Source organism: Debaryomyces hansenii (assembly GCF_000006445.2).
Source record: "Debaryomyces hansenii CBS767 chromosome G complete sequence".
In the NCBI taxonomy this organism is placed as follows: Eukaryota; Fungi; Ascomycota; class Pichiomycetes; order Serinales; family Debaryomycetaceae; genus Debaryomyces; species Debaryomyces hansenii.
This window is the reverse complement of record NC_006049.2, coordinates 497,976-517,049: the sequence shown is the minus strand read 5'-3', so window position 1 is coordinate 517,049 and position 19,074 is coordinate 497,976. Positions and strand designations below refer to the sequence as shown.

General features: G+C 37.9%; 9 protein-coding genes across 9 annotated transcripts; 7 read left to right on the top strand and 2 right to left on the bottom strand. All coding sequences in view use genetic code 12, as the record gives it.

Annotated features, from left to right (window-relative positions):
- Positions 1–1,364: 1,364 nt before the first annotated feature.
- On the top strand, positions 1,365–2,927 carry DEHA2G05962g (DEHA2G05962p; the record flags this gene model as incomplete). Its single annotated transcript, XM_461806.1, has 1 exon — positions 1,365–2,927. One exon carries the CDS (start codon positions 1,365–1,367, stop codon positions 2,925–2,927), a length of 1,563 nt encoding a protein of 520 aa, XP_461806.1.
- Positions 2,928–4,746: 1,819 nt separating this feature from the next.
- DEHA2G05940g (DEHA2G05940p) lies at positions 4,747–6,843 on the top strand (the record flags this gene model as incomplete). Its single annotated transcript, XM_461805.1, has 1 exon — positions 4,747–6,843. One exon carries the CDS (start codon positions 4,747–4,749, stop codon positions 6,841–6,843), a length of 2,097 nt encoding a protein of 698 aa, XP_461805.2.
- Positions 6,844–7,030: 187 nt separating this feature from the next.
- DEHA2G05918g (DEHA2G05918p) lies at positions 7,031–8,221 on the bottom strand (the record flags this gene model as incomplete). The annotated part of the gene is made up of 1 exon (XM_461804.1): positions 7,031–8,221. The coding sequence occupies one exon, from the start codon at positions 8,219–8,221 to the stop codon at positions 7,031–7,033; it is 1,191 nt and encodes a 396-aa protein (XP_461804.1).
- A 201-nt stretch (positions 8,222–8,422) lies between these two features.
- DEHA2G05896g (DEHA2G05896p) lies at positions 8,423–8,740 on the top strand (the record flags this gene model as incomplete). Its single annotated transcript, XM_461803.1, has 1 exon — positions 8,423–8,740. One exon carries the CDS (start codon positions 8,423–8,425, stop codon positions 8,738–8,740), a length of 318 nt encoding a protein of 105 aa, XP_461803.1.
- Positions 8,741–8,828: 88 nt separating this feature from the next.
- DEHA2G05874g (DEHA2G05874p) lies at positions 8,829–13,211 on the bottom strand (the record flags this gene model as incomplete). The annotated part of the gene is made up of 1 exon (XM_461802.1): positions 8,829–13,211. The coding sequence occupies one exon, from the start codon at positions 13,209–13,211 to the stop codon at positions 8,829–8,831; it is 4,383 nt and encodes a 1,460-aa protein (XP_461802.2).
- A 263-nt stretch (positions 13,212–13,474) lies between these two features.
- On the top strand, positions 13,475–14,290 carry DEHA2G05852g (DEHA2G05852p; the record flags this gene model as incomplete). The annotated part of the gene is made up of 1 exon (XM_461801.1): positions 13,475–14,290. The coding sequence occupies one exon, from the start codon at positions 13,475–13,477 to the stop codon at positions 14,288–14,290; it is 816 nt and encodes a 271-aa protein (XP_461801.2).
- A 200-nt stretch (positions 14,291–14,490) lies between these two features.
- On the top strand, positions 14,491–15,531 carry DEHA2G05830g (DEHA2G05830p; the record flags this gene model as incomplete). The annotated part of the gene is made up of 1 exon (XM_461800.1): positions 14,491–15,531. The coding sequence occupies one exon, from the start codon at positions 14,491–14,493 to the stop codon at positions 15,529–15,531; it is 1,041 nt and encodes a 346-aa protein (XP_461800.1).
- Positions 15,532–15,923: 392 nt separating this feature from the next.
- DEHA2G05808g (DEHA2G05808p) lies at positions 15,924–17,220 on the top strand (the record flags this gene model as incomplete). Its single annotated transcript, XM_461798.1, has 2 exons — positions 15,924–15,947; positions 16,102–17,220. 2 exons carry the CDS (start codon positions 15,924–15,926, stop codon positions 17,218–17,220), a joined length of 1,143 nt encoding a protein of 380 aa, XP_461798.1.
- Positions 17,221–17,903: 683 nt separating this feature from the next.
- DEHA2G05786g (DEHA2G05786p) lies at positions 17,904–19,001 on the top strand (the record flags this gene model as incomplete). The annotated part of the gene is made up of 1 exon (XM_461797.1): positions 17,904–19,001. One exon carries the CDS (start codon positions 17,904–17,906, stop codon positions 18,999–19,001), a length of 1,098 nt encoding a protein of 365 aa, XP_461797.1.
- Positions 19,002–19,074: the final 73 nt, after the last annotated feature.

The following is a 19,074-nucleotide window of genomic DNA, read 5'->3' as shown; positions in this document are numbered from 1 at the left end:
TTTACAGAAATGTATAGATGCATATATTCTTCAAGCATATCATTGATAAATGTAAATATGATTGTCAAAAATAGAGTTGACAGGTCTTGAAAAGGTTTTGGAAGATCTGATTATGTGTTCACTAAGATGGCTCTTCTTCTTTTGAGACTTACGAGGATCTTCATGTATAAATATATGTGTGCTCCATTATCAAAGAAAGTTATTCCTTGCGTAAAGAGCAGATACTGAATGGGGATATAACGATTTAATTAGTCTTCAAAAAGAAGTGCTCGTATGGTCGACCAAACTTCTTATTAGTGATATAAATTGCCATAAAAGCCTAGAATTAGCTTCTTCTACTATGTCTAGCATCAAATTGGATACCAATATACTAATGGTGTGAAAAAAAGTTACCGAAACCAATTAAAATAGTTGATTATATATGATTTTACCATTTGACCGTTTGTTCTGTAAACATACTAGCAACATTTCCTCAATATCATGTACAATTAAGTGAGAACTTCATACCACTATGTTCATTATTTCGAACTCATGAATGTATAAAATCTAACTTTGTATAGGTTATAATACGCATTGACTCGGAAAGGTATTTAATCAATTTATACACCAAGTGATATATTTTTATACAATGTACTTGAAGTGGGCGTGTTTATGCCAGGATATATGTGTAACCCGTAGGATATCGGTTAGGAAAGTACCCGTTTCATTATACTGCGTATACGATCTAGGATATAACTACCAATTATATGTCTCCAAACACGCATCCCCTATCCGTTGTGAAGGAACTTCGCCGAACTGCATATTTTACGTTATACGCAAGAAATGATTACGAAGCAATTCAAGTACTAAGTTACACGTACCGGCTAATACATAAGTATTACCCTCCACGTAGCAAATGTCTATACGTAATAATAACAAATTAACATTTTAATTAACATTACATTGAGTTGGAGGTGTGTTGGTCAAGCCTAATATGTTACAAGGACTCTAAATGAGTGAATTTACATCCATTATTGAAGCCTGAAGTTAATAATTCACGTGGGTGTTAAAGTAGGAGGTAAAGTTTATTTCGCCGAAATCTCGGTGGAAATAATTCTGCGACTTTCCGCATGTGGAATTAACTATCGTAACAATGTAATTTTATTATGATTTTACTAACAAAAGAGTTAAACCCATACCAAATTTCGGCGAAAAGTTACGTAATATACGATTCTAAAGTTTCACAGGGGGTGTAACATAAATCCAGATGTTGTAAAAGCAAATTGGACAAACTATAAATAGAGGTCCATTCTCCCTCGTTGCAGTATGTTTTTGGAGCCTTTTATTATAGAAAACAATTTCAAAATCAATTAAACCGAATCAAAATGTCGAATAATATTAAATTCAATTCTAATAAGGCTACTAAGAAGGACGATACATTGTATACCAAGTTCACATACGAAAATTCAACAGTCGAAACTACTGAAGCAGGTGCATTTAATGTCACACCAACTGCAGTTGACTATGAATTTAAAGTTGACTTGAAAACACCAAAGACCGGGTTAATGTTGGTTGGTTTAGGTGGTAACAACGGTACTACCTTGGTCGGTTCTGTTTTGGCTAACAAACACAACATTTCCTTTGAAACCAAGGAAGGTGTTATTAAGCCAAATTACTATGGTTCTGTTACCCAATCGTCCACTCTTAAATTAGGTGTAGGCAAGGAAGGTAACGACATATATGCTCCATTTAATTCCGTCTTACCAATGGTTAGTCCAAATGACTTTGTTGTCGGCGGTTGGGATATCAGTAAGCTTAACTTGAGTGATGCCATGAATAGAGCTCAGGTGTTAGATGTTACATTACAAAAACAATTATCACCATACATGGAAAAAACCACACCTTTGCCATCTATCTACTATCCAGATTTCATTGCTTTGAACCAAGAAGATAGAGCCGATAACGTCTCTAATGTTGATTCTAACGGTAAGGTTGACACTAACAACAAATGGAAGGATGTCGAAAAAGTCAGAAACGATATCAAAGATTTCAAGGAAAAGAATGGATTAGACAAGGTTATTGTTCTTTGGACCGCTAACACTGAAAGATTTGCAGATGTGGTACCAGGTGTCAATGATACTGCAGACAATTTGCTTAAAGCCATCAAAGATAATGAAGCTGAAGTTTCTCCATCCACTATTTTTGCTGTTGCTTGTATTTTGGACAACGTTCCATACATCAATGGTTCTCCTCAAAACACCTTTGTTCCAGGGGCTATTGAATTAGCTGAAAAATATAACAGTTTCATTGGTGGTGATGATTTCAAGAGTGGTCAAACCAAGGTTAAGTCAGTATTGGCACAATACTTGGTTGATGCCGGTATTAGACCAATCTCGATTGCATCATACAATCATTTAGGTAACAATGATGGATACAACTTGTCGTCTCCAAAGCAATTCAGATCAAAGGAAATTTCCAAGGCATCAGTTGTTGATGATATTATTGAATCTAACCAAATCTTGTATAATAAGGAAAAGGGTGACAAGATTGACCATTGTATTGTCATCAAGTACCTTCCAGCTGTTGGTGATTCCAAGGTTGCCATGGATGAATACTACTCAGAATTAATGTTGGGAGGACACAACAAGATTTCTATCCACAATGTTTGTGAAGACTCGTTATTAGCCACTCCTTTGATCATTGACTTGGTAGTTATGACTGAATTCTTATCCAGAGTTAGCTACAAGAAGGCTGACGAGTCAAACTACGAAGACTTCTACGCTGTGTTGACCTTATTAAGTTACTGGTTAAAAGCACCATTGGCCAAGCCAGGTTTCAAAGCTATTAATGGTTTAAACAAGCAAAGATTAGCTGTTGAGAACTTATTGCGTTTGTTAGTAGGGTTACCAATTAACAACGAATTGAGATTCGAAGAAAGGTTATTATAGAGTGTAAGTGTATAATTTGAAAAAATATTAATAGTTTGAATGATTTGTATGCCCTTGGGAAGGCGAAATATTGTACTCTACGCAGTATATCAGGATTACGACTCTCGGTATAGGCATGTAACTTGAATTTGATATCTTATCAAGTATCCTTATCATTATAAAGCATTCTATTGTCACTATCAGATTTTATTATCAGTATCAGGTATATGTGCTATCGTCATCTGCTTTTTTATTAGTTACCATCATTGGTTATACTATTTCTTATCATCACCTAACATCTTGTCCTTTATCAAATACTCTATTCTATCACTTAGTATATTTTTGTTATCTAATGCTTACTTATTGCCTGATTTGGCTTCTGTTTCTCTTTTATGGGGTATTGTATTGTTATCAGTGACACTTTAGTTATCTTTGACAAATCATTGTGGCCATGGTGTTGGCATCAGAAATCTTATCTGGAGTAGTAGAAAGTATCACCCCACATGTCATTTATATTACGATTGTTCTATTTGCTATCTTATGAATGAATCGCAGGTCATTACAACCTTGTGGTTGGTCATAATCCAAAACTAACCCCACTTGGGTGAGTAATCTATTTCTTATCAATCAATTCTAATACTCCACAGAGACTCCACAATGAATCCATCAAGGCATTGGATTATTATAATTCTGTTATCTGCGAGGCTGCAATCTTATCTTGTCGCGAAATGTTTCCATCGCACATTGTGTGGCGCAATATATGGAACTATTCATGCCGTCTGTAGATCTGACAAGTCCATTGATAACTTGATTGTCTAATCAATGTCCTGCTGCAACATCTTTTTTACCAGTTTATGGCCAAACAATTGACCAATCCTGGAGACGTTTCGTTATCTTGCCCAAACACAACCTTTTAGGGCATCTCCGAATGATTTCTGCTATCATACTCTTATCACTTCCTCACTATCCGCCTATCATTGTGCTCTCTCGGGATATCACTACTTAGAGAATCTTCATATCATCGGCCAGTAGGCGTTGTGTAAAACTTCATTTCCAGGTCTACTATATCGCATTTTTTCACAGCTATTACCAGAATTGCCTACATCGAATATACATTGAATATTGCACGCTCTCGGGCAACCGTTAATATTTTATATACGAACTAGCCACAAATATACAACCGGTTTGTCAGTACAACCCTGTAAGCTGCAACCTGCAACCTCTCACCAACACTTGCCGACCACTGGTATGTCCCCCAACCTGCCCAGTGGGGTTTGAGTGGTTGGCGGGTGGAGGACAAAAAAACCATCCACTCACTTGTACTCTCAAACATCCATACACCTTGAAATACACCCACGCGCTTTTGTTGGGTCCAAACCTGTTCCCAACACTTCCACCTCATGTTGTGGTGGTTGGCTCTGCTATCACTGTCACATCCGGCGGCCTTGCACCCTGGAACTTCCGTATTGTTCGGTAGAGAACGGCTTACACCTGTTTAGTCTGCAAAACAGACCCCGACTTTTTACCGAGGGTAGGTACAAGGAAGTTGAGGTTCAAGGACTAATGGACACTAACTTGAAGGTGTTTGTGGTAGCAATAATTTGCGTGTGACACAATATGCTATACCTATAGTTTCATGTTAATGTCTGTTTCACACATAAAAGATTTTACTCATAGCGGTCAAACCCCTCTTTTCGCATATAAATTAAAATTGTTATGACACGAATAGCGAGAAGGAATTGGGGATTTTGTTCATATAATAATCCTTTTGCTCTCTAATTGAATTAGTTTTATCGGCTTTATTACTTCGAGAATAAACATAAGATATACATTAGATAGTATGGTAGCGCTTACAGTTCCAGTCGGCGAAGCTAAGGCCGGAGAAACGGCCCCAAGAAGAAAATCATCCCAAAAGGCACAAGCGTTGGAAAGACCAACCGATTCGAAGGCAACTACATTGGTAGATTTTTTTGAGGAATGTGTTAAGAGACAAGGTAAGAGAAATGCCATGGGATGGAGAGAGTTCATTGACACGCACGTTGAGACCAAGAAGGTGACCAAGAAGGTTGATGGCAAGGACACCCAGGTGAACAAGGATTGGGTATACTACGAGTACGCCAAGTACAGTTACATTCACTACCCGGACTTGTTAGAATTGGTAAAGGATTATAGTAGGGGTCTCGTGAAGTTGGGATTGAAGCCAGAACAAGTTGACAAGTTGCACATTTATGCCCAAACATCGCAAAAATGGATGCAGACGTTTTTGGCAGCGCAATTCCAGGGTATCCCTACCGTTACAGCCTACGACACATTGGGTGAAAGTGGATTGGTACACTCATTATTACAAACTGAACTGAGGGCCATTTTCACTGATAACACTTTGTTGCCGCTGTTGATTAGACCATTGAAAGAAGCCAAGGACGTTAAATTCATCATCCACTTTGATGATATCGACCCTAATGATAAGAGAATGGGTGGTAAATACTACAGTGATGCCATTGACGCGAAGGAAAAGATTTTGAAGAACAGACCTGACATCGAGTTTATTTCGTTTAACGAATGTGTTAAATTGGGTAAGGCTAACAAGGACATCGAACTCAAAAGCCCTGCTCCTGAGGACTTGTCCTGTATTATGTACACCTCTGGGTCTACTGGGCCACCAAAGGGGGTTGTTCTTTCCCAAGGTAATATTCTTGCTGGTATTGCTGGTGTATCGACAAATGCCGATAGATCGCTTGTCAGCAACAATGATCGTATTATAGCATTCTTGCCATTGGCACATATTTTCGAATTGACCTTCGAATTGGCAGCATTTTGGTGGGGTGGATGCTTAGGGTATGCTAATGTTAAGACTTTGACTGACACGTCGTGTAGGAATTGTCAATCAGATTTAGTAGAATTCAAACCACATATTATGGTTGGTGTTGCTGCTGTATGGGAATCGGTTAGAAAGGGTGTGTTAGCCAAAATTAGAAAAGAAAGTATTTTTGTCCAAAAGATCTTCTGGAGTGCATACCATGCCAAGGCAGCATTTAAGGCTTACCATATCCCAGGAGCTGGTATATTTGACGTCATCTTTAAGAAGGTTAAGGCTGCTACTGGTGGTGAATTAAGATATGTACTTAATGGGGGCTCACCGATTTCAAAGGATGCTCAAGTTTTTGTTTCTAACTTGATCGCTCCAATGTTGCTTGGTTACGGGTTAACTGAAACTTGTGCCAATACGACCATTGTTGAACATAAACGTTTTGAATATGGCAGTGTAGGTACATTGACCGGGGCAATCACTGCGAAATTGATTGACGTCCCTGATGCCGGTTACTTTGCAAAGAATAACCAGGGTGAAATTTTAGTTACTGGTCCATGTGTTACTAAGGAATACTACAAGAATGAAAAAGAAACCGTTGATTCATTCACTCCTGATGGCTGGTTTAAAACAGGTGATATTGGTGAATGGGCGCCAAATGGTGCGTTAAGAATCATTGACCGTAAGAAGAACTTGGTGAAGACTTTAAACGGTGAGTATATTGCATTAGAAAAGTTAGAGTCAGTTTACAGATCAAATCCAGTTGTTTTAAACTTGTGTGCATATGCAGACCAATCAAAGGTTAAACCAATTGCAATTGTTCTTCCAAACGAAGCTAATCTTAAATCATTCTTGGCGGATGAGAAAATCTATTCACAACTGGACTTAGATTCTAAGGAATTGGCTCATTTGTGTGACGAAAAGAAGGTTATCAACGCTGTCACTAAGCATTTGGTTCAAACTGGTAAGAGTCAAGGTTTAAAGGGTATTGAATTAATTCAAACGGTAGTTTTATTGGATGATGAATGGACCCCACAAAATGGTTTCGTCACTTCGGCTCAAAAGTTACAAAGAAAGAAAATTTTGGCTTCTTGTCAAGATAAGGTTGACGAAGCTTACAAAAACTCTTAGTCGTGGCATTTTGATAATGTATACTCGAGTCAATTTTAATTTGGGTCATTCCTTTATTTTGTTTATTTATTGTGATTTTATATTAATTCGTAATAATGATTATTATCTTAATGTATGAACTGCTCTACTTTAAACTTGCACGCGAGAGATTTGTGACGTACAATTGGCTGTACCGATTCTACGTCATCTAACCCCCGTAAACTCCCTTAAACACTCTCTTAATTTCGTTAATTTCCATTCCATCGCTGAGACATAATTGTAATAAAATCCTTGACTTTTGAGGGTTTAAGTATCCACTGGCAATGGCATTTTTGTATTCAATTGTTTCTCCTTTGTCGTTGGAAATTTTTGGTAATGATCCCACTGGAACCATTCCATCCATAGATCTCTTAGAATAGATGATTGGTATATTATTATGTTCTTTTGAAAATTTACAAGCAAACTCATTAGTACCTTTGGACATTGACCCAGCACCCATAGTAGCAAATACCAAACCTTTTGCACCTAATTCTTTAATTGTCACCTCGATGATTTTGTTATTCAAACCTTGATGAGCGAAAATAATTGGAACCTCTGGTAAATCAGCCAACGCAGAAGGATTTGATAACTTAAAATAGGTTATGCCTAGAGGCCTTGCGGCAGGGAAAAAATAATGGACTTCATTATTCACGAAGCTTCCCACATAGCCTTGACCTATTGATTTGAAGGTATCTAATGAATTAGCGTTAGATTTGGTGATATAGAAACCTGCTCCGATTCTATCATTAAGTGCAACCAAGACTCCCCTACCTCTCGAATCTTTATGAGCCGCAATAACGATTGCTTGGTATAAGTTCATAGGACCATCTGAAGAAATGGCAGTAGATGGACGCATAGATCCGCACATCACGATCGGCTTGCTTGTACGTAATGTTGATTGCAAGAAAAATGATGTTTCTTCCATGGTATCAGTACCGTGCGTAATAACTATACCATCATATTTAGGTAAATCTTCTTGAATTTTTTGGTATAACATTAATAATTCATGTGTTCCAATATCTTTCGAGTCAAGGTTTAAGACCTGTTCATATTGTAAATTACAGGTGGTTGATAAGTCTGGTATACTCTTAATAAGATCCTCAATAGTCAAGTCCACTTCGTAGCCCGCGGTTTGGTGTGATGATGTACCTTTAGATGCAATAGTACCACCTGTACCTAACACTTTGACTGTTGGTAAGTTCTCGTAACTCGATCCATCTGAAAGTGCTCCGATGCTAATGACGGAGTTGGATCTGTATTTAATCTTGAAGATAGGATGTTCCTTGTCTTCTTGAATATCAATTTGATAATTAGCATCCTCTTCAATATTTGAAGGCTCTGCCGGCTTCTGGTTGGTCATGTTCGTTTACTATCTAATACCTTAGTGGAGTAGAGATGGTGGGAGTGACGAACTTTTTATACGATTTTTTTTGCAATAGGTACAATAAAAATCAATTCCGGTTTTACACGTAAATATGACCGGAATGAGAATGGGGACATAATTCGATGAAGTCAAAATGCCTTACAGCTTTAACTATACCTAATTGTAATTAATTGTAATATGGGATTGTTCAATAAGGAAGAAACGCCCATAAAGCCCCCAAACAAATCCAAGAGAAAGGAATGTTGGGAAGCTCGTGATGGGTTTTTTGATTGCTTAGAAAAAAATAAGATTGATAATTCATTAGATCCTAAAGAAGAGGATACTGTCAAGAAGAATTGCGGAGACTTGAGAGATAATTTCCAAAATAAATGTGTAGCTAGTTGGTTCAAGTACTTTCAGGAGAAAAGATATAATGACTTAATTAGACAAAGATATATTGAAAAATTAGAATCAGAAAATGCTCAGCCATTGCCATTTAAATTAGGACCAAGATAATGAAAATATAATACCCTAGTTACCTTTTCTTGTACATACTACTTCTTATGATTCAATAAATAATATATTCATGAATTTATATATATGACTAAGATGCAGAGATGTAAATGGGTTCGCGTCCGACAATCTTCAACCCTTCTTTATTAAATATGTCAAGAACTGAGCCCCATTCATATTCGCCCTTTTCTAATACGACAAAGCTTAAATCAAGTTGTCTAGACTCACCGGGCCTCATGGAATCGTCACCTATGCTAGTTTGGAGTATCCCGTTGATCAAGATTCGTCTGTCAATGGTCATCTGATTCTTCGCAAAATTTGTTGTTAAGCTGTTGACAATACTGGACGGAGGGACTGGCCATGCTAATGGATATGGCAAATGTCTGAGCATACCAGTTATACTCGTATCCGTGTCATTGCAAATTGTTGTTCGTAGCGTGTAAAATTCTTCAGTCTGCAAACGAAACTGGGAACCATTTCTTTTGATCGAAATGTCTGGCTCATTTTCATTAAAGAGTTGATGATGCATTTGTATCTTAGAATAAATAAGTACATTGGCCATTTTTGGCGTTAATTTAAGACTTCTTAATTCAATCGTGCCGTATCTTCGCCTTGTGCTTTTGTTTGGAATAGTTTCCCATGTTCCTGTAAGTTTCTCTAGAATACTTTCTCTTAACCAAAACAATTCTCTCATATCCATGTCCTCTTCTTCACTAATCAGATAATTCTTGATGTATTGTTTGTTACGTAACGATGGAATTAGCCTGGTTAAGTCTGCTTCTTTGCTTGAAATTCGTTTGATAGGAAGAAGGAATCTCGTAGTTTTTCCCGAAGATATATCTTCTTTCACACTAAACTTATCCTTCGAGTTAACTTGATAAGTTAGATTACTTTGAAGCTTCTCGTTCCAAGAATTTCTTAAATCAATGACAAGCAAACAATAATCGGAAACCTTTTCTGATCGCTTTTCTGATACATCGGTTATAAATTTTAGTACTGCTTCAAGATTTCTTTGAACTATGTCACCCTCTTGAACCATCAGCTCTCTATCTTCAAGACCTTGTAGGGAAGAAGACAAAAGTGGCAAAAGATCGAAGCCTACCATGTCAAACGACGGAACAACTGATAAACATAGAGGCACATGAACGTGTTTTACAAAGCTCTTTAATGCATCATTGGATTGCTTGTTAGCGTACTCCAAAATTATTTTCAGTTCATTCATGCCTCGCTTTCCAGTCATTTCATAATCGATCTTAATATCTCCACGAGGCTCAATGGTCTTATAAAAGCTACTGATTTCATCCTTGTTCAATATTTTGAACGGCTTGAATTTTAAGAGAAGCCATTCAATTTCATGAATATCAGACGCTGACATATTTTGGTTATTATTAACCCCAATAGAATTTAGCTTCTTATTCAAAGGTTCGATCGTTGAATCCCAAAATGAAAATGAAAGGTAATTAATTAGCTCATTTGATTGATTTGATAAGCTAATTGAAAATTTGTACTTTTCACCTTCAAGCAACATTAGCCAACCATTAGTTAACAGAATACTTGTGAGGGATAAATTTGGTTGCGGAGGAACTACTGTAAGAGTCAAAATCTTTGTGATAGCTCGAGACTCAACCTTGTTCTCGATTAGATTTTCAATAATATTATCCCCAGTTTCATGATCATTTTCATTAATATTAGAAAACTTCTTCACTTTCAGCAATCCCTTGTAAATTTCTTTATCGATTATATGGAAAAATTGAGGTTGACAATTAGAAAGAGAAACCTCAAATCCTTTTATGTTTAGTTCTCCTGATTCTAATGGTTTGAATGCTACCAATAAATGTTCAACTGACTTTGGACCAATCGTTATCGTACTGTTTGTACCGTTAAAGACATTCAAAGAAGGGGATATCTCCTGTTGGCCTTGGTTATTATTGAAAAGCGCAGACTGGGAACGTTTCTGGTTAGCTGTGATATGGGGAGCAGATCGCATCTTATTATTAATGCTGTTAGGCCTACTTCGGTTATACGAATTCAAATTATGCGATGGAGCCTGATAGGCATTATTATTACTAGTTGATTTCACCAAGCTTTTTAAAGTTTGAACTGCTATTGTACCATCCGTTACAATAGACAAATCATTGAGCTCAATTTCAAACGAAAAAGGGTTTTGCAAGCTTACTTTCAATTGATAAATTTCATCTTTGATTAACAACTTGTCCTTATTGATTGCTGTATTGTTAGCTTTGTTAAATGGATTAAAAACAAAAGGCTGATTTGCACCAGAAGGACCGGAAATATTACGACTTGGCAGTCCATCAACCAATCCAACATTATTAGACGTCTTCTGGTATTCAGCAAAAGGTATCAATTCATCCTTGTTTCTGTTACTTATAAATTTTACTTTCCTAACCAAAAATGGATCCCAGTACGGTGCTACTATATTTGAATTATTTTTATGAGACATATAGGATAGCCACTCAATTTTTTCTTTCAATTTGCACTGATCGTCAACAGGTAAACAATGTGAATAACGGGTTAATAGTAATGTGCATAACTTCATCAAAAAAGGGTAGTCTTTAATTGTTTCTGAGATTTTCAAGCATAATTTCAAAAGAGATAATTGTAAGGAAGCCCAGTTACTTTGGGCATGATGTGAAGCAGAATCCAATGAACTTTCTGTTTCCTCATTTATTTTATAGATCTCAAACAAAGATTCATATATTTGTCTAATACTGGACACCTGGCTTCCATTAGAAGATGTACCCTCAAAGGAGATAATTGAAATATTTCTCTGAGTGTCAAAATCAATCTTATTTTCTTTCTCCTTTGCTGCTAATTCCAATTTAGGTAGCAAACTAACTAATAAAATTCGAAGGATAAATGCTCTTTTTCTGAATAGTTCCAAATCGCTGTACATGGTTGCTAAACAACAGTAAATTCTGCATTGGTCAATTAATCCCATATCAACCAATTGTAAAGAAAACACTTTATCAATCTCTTTAAGTATATCTCGTTTCAGAAACCACGATTTATCATCTTTACTTGAATAAATGCTTAGTTTGTTACTGATGGGTATGGATTTTACAATGCTTTCCATTACCGTAGAATTCAACTCATTTCCACCAAGATATATGCAAATCATAAATTTAATTAGCCTTAACAATGACTCCACATAAACTAAGTCAGGAACCGTATTCTCGTAGTCACTGGTACTAAGTTGGTAATATTGTAAAGCCTTTGAAGAAATCAATTTTATTAGTTGAGGAATGGGTAAAGAGTTTAAATCTGGACCTGAGCCAGGGATATTGGAAGTTGCAAAATTAAAATTTATCGTACTACTGCTTGAGTTTCTTGGCGAATTGGTTTGATGTGGCACGGATAAATGTCCGTTTGTTGTGCTATTATGGGATAAAGAATCAGTTGATATCCTTTTTGGAGAAGAACTCTCCACGCTCGTAGCAGATACTGCGGATGCTATTGCATTAAATTTACTCTTGGAGATTTGCAAGACTGAAATTATGGTAGAACTTGATAAGTTGTATGATATACCTAAGAAGTGTAACATGACAACGGAGTTTCCAATACCTTCTAGGGCACTACCAAGCCATAAATAGTCGTCACACTTCTTCAAATTCGCTATGGAATCAGTAAAATACTCTAATGCATCTGAGTATTTACCTGCTAATAAATAGAAACTACCCAAGAGTTTGGACCGTCTACCATTGTGCCGTTGTTGGGATTTTGATTTCAAGTCTGAAGCCGATGTCGCTCCATTCGTGCTGGACGTTGATGAAAATGAAACCTTAAAAGATCCTGAACTAGAACTAATCCTTTTCTGCGCTTTACTTATGGTCTTGGTTAAATTGTGACTGTCGCTTATAGAGACGGGAGACCTCAATGTTATGTTTAAATATGATGATGCGTAGCTATCCAATGCCGTTAAAAAATTCCTAGTAACCTCACACATGAGTGTTTCTAATGCCGTAATATTGTGCTGTAATGATCCTTCATGGTAAAACACCTCCTTTGTCGAATGATCGCTTGATGGGTTTAAATCGTCAATTACGTCCCCCGGTGTATCGAAATAAATAACATTATGCACTATCGAGCTGGGATGCCATTTCTTCAAACTTCCAAGCACTTCTGTCTGCTTCTCCTTCGACGTTACTCCCTCGTCGTACTTCCCAACCCCAAGTATAATAAACGTCTTTCGAAACGGCTCAAAATCATGCAAAAAGATCGAATCTGCTTCGGGCGCATGCGACACATAGTCAAACATCACTTTCCCGTGTGGAAACGTCTGTGGGTTGAAGTATTGTAATTGAGCTATAGGTGTTACGTCTAACAACCTAACTTCATTAGCATTTGATCGTACCAATTCGAGATATCTGGCAAAGTCTGCTTGTGTACAACCATTAATTGGGACCACCAATGTCCTAACTCTCGAAGGATTTATATATCTATATCTATCCACCATTTCGAGCTTCTATAATACCAACTATCTTGATAATGTAGTTATTTAAATGAGTTAACCGCTGTATCTTGGCGTAGTTTTGTTTGCAAGATCAATGCTACGAAAATGAATACCGTGTCGTGCGCGAATTATCCAATATCAAAACGAGAGGGAGGCAAAAAGAAGTTGGAAAGAATATAATCGTATCTTTAACCATAAGAATCAGTTATTGAAACGGAGGATCATATAAGTGCATATATCTTTGAATTAATAAGAGTAATAAAAGGATGCCTGGTTTAAGTTTTGATAATTATCAAAGGAATCACTTTTTAACCACCAAGGGTTTTGGTGCGCCAACCGCTACTTCGACTGGTACCACGATTGTCGGATGTAAGTTTAAGGGAGGAGTTGTTATTGCAGCAGATACTAGGGCTACCGCTGGTAGCATTGTGGCGGATAAGAATTGTGAAAAATTACATAGATTGGCCCCAAGAATTTGGTGTGCTGGTGCTGGTACTGCTGCGGACACCGAGATGGTGACCCAATTGATAGCGTCCAACTTGGAATTGCATTCTTTGTCACAGAACCGTAAACCAAGAGTAATCACAGCATTGACGTTATTGAAGCAGCATTTATTTAAGTATCAAGGTCACTTGGGAGCGTATCTTATTGTTGCGGGTGTTGATCCAACCGGAGCTCACTTGTTATCTGTACAAGCACATGGTTCTACAGACATTGGACAATATCAATCATTAGGATCTGGATCCTTGGCGGCAATGGCAGTGTTAGAAACCCACTGGAGACCAGACATGTCTAGAGAAGAGGCCATGAAGTTGGTCGCCGACGCCATCGAGCTGGGTATCTGGAACGATTTGGGTTCTGGTTCTAACGTTGACTTGTGTGTTATGGAAATCGGGAAGGATGCTGAATTGTACAGGAACTACTTGACTCCAAATGTGAGATCTGAAAAGACCAGATCGTATAAGTTCCAAAGAGGTACGACTGCGGTCTTGAGAGAAAGCGTGCGTGAATTGGTCGATGTTGAAGAAACGGTTATACCTTTTAATTCTGGCACCGCTGATGCCATGGAAGTTGATGCCTAGATTTTACGTAGAGATGCCTGTTAATATACATAAATTGGAATGAATCGTTGTAGTATGTATGTTTCTTTGCTTTGGTGATTTTGTGTCACGTTGCCAATTTTGTGTCCATGAAATTTCTAGATCTTTCCACACAAAAATGTCTATATAATCGTAGATAACCCACGATAAAACCGATAAAACCATAGGAAGAAATACTAAAAATGGTTGTACATAATCCTAATAATTGGCATTGGGTTGACAAAAACTGTATTGACTGGACAAGACAATATTTCAACGAAAATTTGATCAACATATCTGCAGCTGAAGGTGAAAAAGATGTATTTGTGAACACAATTTCATCCGTTGAAGGTGATGTCGAGGTTTGTCAACGTAAGGGAAAGGTTATTTCTCTCTTTGACTTGAAGGTAGTCCTTGAGATCAAGGGTCATTCGATTTCTCAGTCGAAGAAAGAAGGCGACTTTTCTGGTTCAATCACAGTTCCTGAGTTAGCGTACGATTCGACTGAAGACGATTTACAGTTCGATATCAGTATCTACAATGAAGATGCCGATTCAGAAAAGATGAGACCACTTATTAAGAAGGAATTGTTACCTAAATTAAGAGACAGCTTGATTAAATTCGGCCGCGACTTGATAACTACTCATAGTTCCGACATTCAATTGTCGTCTGACAAAGTCAACTCCGCATATACCAAGGCCAACCAAGAAAACGCCCAGAACACTCCAGCAGCTGCAAAGAAGGCATCTGCCCCAACTCCGGCTGCTCAAAAGAGTACATCCTCGGGTGCTGCTGCTGCAAAATCGGCATCTAATTCGTCTGTGCCAAGATATAACACGTCTACTTTGCACTTGGAACCTACTTTCAACACCACCGCTGAGCAATTGTATATCACATTATTGGACCAGCAACGTGTTGCTGCCTGGAGTAGATCCAATCCGTCAATGGGAAGCTTCCCACCAGAAGAAGGCTCTGAATTTAGTCTCTTTGGGGGTTCCATCAGTGGTAAGTTCTTAAAATTAGTGCCAAATGAAAAAATAGTACAGTTATGGAGATTGGAAGACTGGAAGTCTGGCCATTACGCTCAATTGGACTTGCAATTGATCCAAGGTTCTGGTGAAACAAAAATGATTGTGAAATGGTCTGGTATCCCAGTTGGTGAGGAAGATAGAGTTAGAGGTAACTTCGAAGATTATTACATTAGATCTATAAAGATTACCTTTGGTTTTGGCGCTGTCTTGTAAACAGTATATACATTAGTTTTATAAATATATTATGAAGTAATGAAGTATTAGACACTTGCAATACTTTTTACAGAAAATTTTCATTATTAGTAATTACAAAACACTATCATGACAAACATTTCATTTTCAATGAGGTCAACATATCCGATAATTTTTTTATTGGATATAATTCTACTATAATCCATAAGACCTTATCATTATCCGAGCTATTTAGTCGTTCCGGAAAAAACTAATATAGCAAGTTTGTAAGCAAGGTCGTGAATGAACAAGATATTCGTATTTTGCTAAAAACGTTGTGATATTTAATAAGATTAGAATTAATTGCTTCCTTATTATAATTAATAAAATTAATTGCTTCCTTATTATAAAGAATTGAATTGATTAACGTTATAATGTCAGACTCTACCACTGGTAAAGTATGTATTAGCTGATAGGACTGCATTTTGCAGAATGGTAATGAATTGGAATGTTTGAGGGATAATATATCCCCGAAAGAAGTTATGCAACCTTGGAAGTTACCATAATTCGTTACTTTGACATGGTGTATACAAGACTAACAATGTTATTTAGACTATTATATGTAAGGCTGCAATTGCCTGGGAAGCAGGTAAGCCATTAACTATTGAAGATATTGAAGTTGCTCCACCAAAGGCCCACGAAGTTCGTATCAAAATTTTGCACACCGGTGTTTGTCACACTGATGCTTACACATTGAGTGGTGTTGACCCAGAAGGTGCTTTCCCAGTTGTTTTGGGACACGAAGGTGCCGGAATTGTGGAAAGTGTTGGTGAAGGGGTTGACAATGTCAAGGTAGGTGATAGTGTTGTTGCTTTATACACTCCTGAATGTAAGGAATGTAAGTTCTGTAAGTCAGGAAAGACCAACTTATGTGGTAAGATCAGATCCACCCAAGGTAAGGGTGTTATGCCTGATGGCACTTCAAGATTTAAGTGCAAGGGTAAGGAGTTGTTGCACTTCATGGGATGTTCGACTTTCTCCCAATACACGGTCGTAGCTGACATCTCAGTTGTTGCTGTTAATCCAAAGGCTCAGCCAGACAAGACCTGTTTGTTGGGTTGTGGTATTACAACTGGTTATGGTGCTGCTACCATCACTGCGAATGTTGGCGAGGGTGACAACATTGCTGTTTTCGGTGCTGGATGTGTTGGTTTATCGGTTGTTCAGGGTGCCCTTCAAAGAAAGGCAGCAAAGATTATAGTCGTTGATATCAATGACTCCAAGAAAGAATGGGCTGAAAAATTCGGTGCCACTGACTTTGTAAACTCTGCCAAATTACCTAGCGACACCACCATTGTCGACAAATTAGTCGAAATGACCGATGGTGGCTGTGACTTCACTTTCGACTGTACTGGTAACGTCAACGTCATGAGAAATGCCTTAGAAGCGTGCCATAAAGGTTGGGGTACCTCTGTCGTTATCGGAGTTGCTGCTGCTGGTAAAGAAATCTCCACCAGACCTTTCCAATTGGTCACCGGTAGAGTATGGAAGGGTGCTGCATTCGGTGGTGTCAAGGGCAGATCTCAATTGCCAGACATAGTCGAAAACTACATGAATGGCGGTTTGAAGGTTGACGAATTCATCACTCACAGACACGAGTTAGAGAATATCAACACCGCGTTTGATGATATGCATGCTGGTGACTGTATCAGAGCTGTTATTAACATGTAAGCCAGAAATTCTATGTCTACGACCCTATGTAGACACATATATATGAAATGCTCTAATAGAGAACATACCACTAAATTTGCCATGTAATGTACTCTAGCTAGTAATGATTGCAAAATATTTTGCAAAATATTTGCATAACTATCGATTGATTTCTATATAATCATCAGAGTAGTAGTCTTTCGCGGAAAGCTTTCTCTGCCAAGTCACCGGTGCTTCCATTCTATATCTCAATGTGGCAACCCAAGTAATGCCTCTCCCCTTATTCCAAAAACGCCTATAAGTTCGGAGCATCGGTTGTGTTGCGCTCGGCGAAACATATATTGATCAGACAAGTCAAGCTCTATTTGACCACTTTTTTTGGCTTGAGAGTCAATTATTAGCTACATGATGGGCACCGGTGTTCAACAACACTACTACCAATACATAAACCCGTTTATAACCTACTCTACTAGTGTAGATCGGTCAATATAAGTCCGCAGAAATCAGGTATTTCGGCTCCGAGACACCGTCCAGACATCTCGATTTTTATTGGACGAACGGCGTCGGAAGGGATTTTAGTGCTCACTCTTAAACCTGGTCTGAAAAAAAAATATCAACGGAAAATCATATAATCGCAGAGCCAATTATCCTTAAAATTTTCATCTTCTTGATAAATAAGAATAATTAAACGTATTGTTAACAGAATGTTCAGACAGATAACTAGACAATCAGCAATTTCCCCAAGATTCACCAGATCTTATATTGCCGGTCAATTTACCGGAAGCAAGAAGTCTAATGGTAAGTATACCGTGACCTTGATCGAAGGTGATGGTATCGGTCCTGAAATCTCTCAATCCGTTAAGGATATCTACGCCGCTGCCAAGGTCCCAATCGAATTTGAATCCGTTGACGTTACTCCGTTATTAATTGATGGTAAGACCACTTTACCACAACCAGCTGTTGATTCAGTCAACAAAAACTTAGTTGCATTAAAGGGACCATTAGCTACCCCAGTTGGTAAGGGTCACACCTCTATGAACTTGACCTTGAGAAGAACTTTCAACTTGTTTGCCAATGTTCGTCCATGTAAGTCGGTTGTCGGATACGATACTCCATACGAAAACGTTGATACCGTGTTAATCAGAGAAAACACCGAAGGTGAATACTCGGGTATTGAACACACTATCGTTCCAGGTGTTGTGCAATCGATCAAGTTGATCACCAAGCCAGCCTCCGAAAAGGTTATTAGATACGCTTTTGAATACGCCAAATCTATCAACAAGCCACATGTTCTTGTTGTGCACAAGGCCTCCATCATGAAGTTGTCCGATGGTTTGTTTGTTTCCACTGCCAAGGAAATCGGTAAGGAATACCCAGACATCAAGTTAGATTACGAATTGTTAGATAACACTTCTTTGAAATTGACTGCTGACCCAGCGGACTATAAGGATGTTGTCATGGTCATGCCTAACTTATATGGTGATATCATGTCCGATTTATCATCTGGTTTAATCGGTGGTTTAGGTTTAACTCCATCGGGTAACATGGGTAACAAGGTCTCCATTTTCGAAGCCGTCCACGGTTCTGCTCCAGATATTGCCGGTAAAGGTTTAGCTAACCCAACCGCTTTATTATTATCTTCATGTATGATGTTGAGACACATGTCTTTAAACTCTGATGCTGACAAGATTGAAAAGGCTGTCTTAGATACCATTGCTTCCGGTAAGGAAAACAGAACTGGTGACTTATACGGTACTTCTTCCACCCAAAACTTCACCGAACAAGTTATTACCAGATTATAATCGCAAGGCTAGTAATTGTTTCATTTAGTTTTATTACTACATTAAATATATAAAATAGGATTAAAATTCGTAG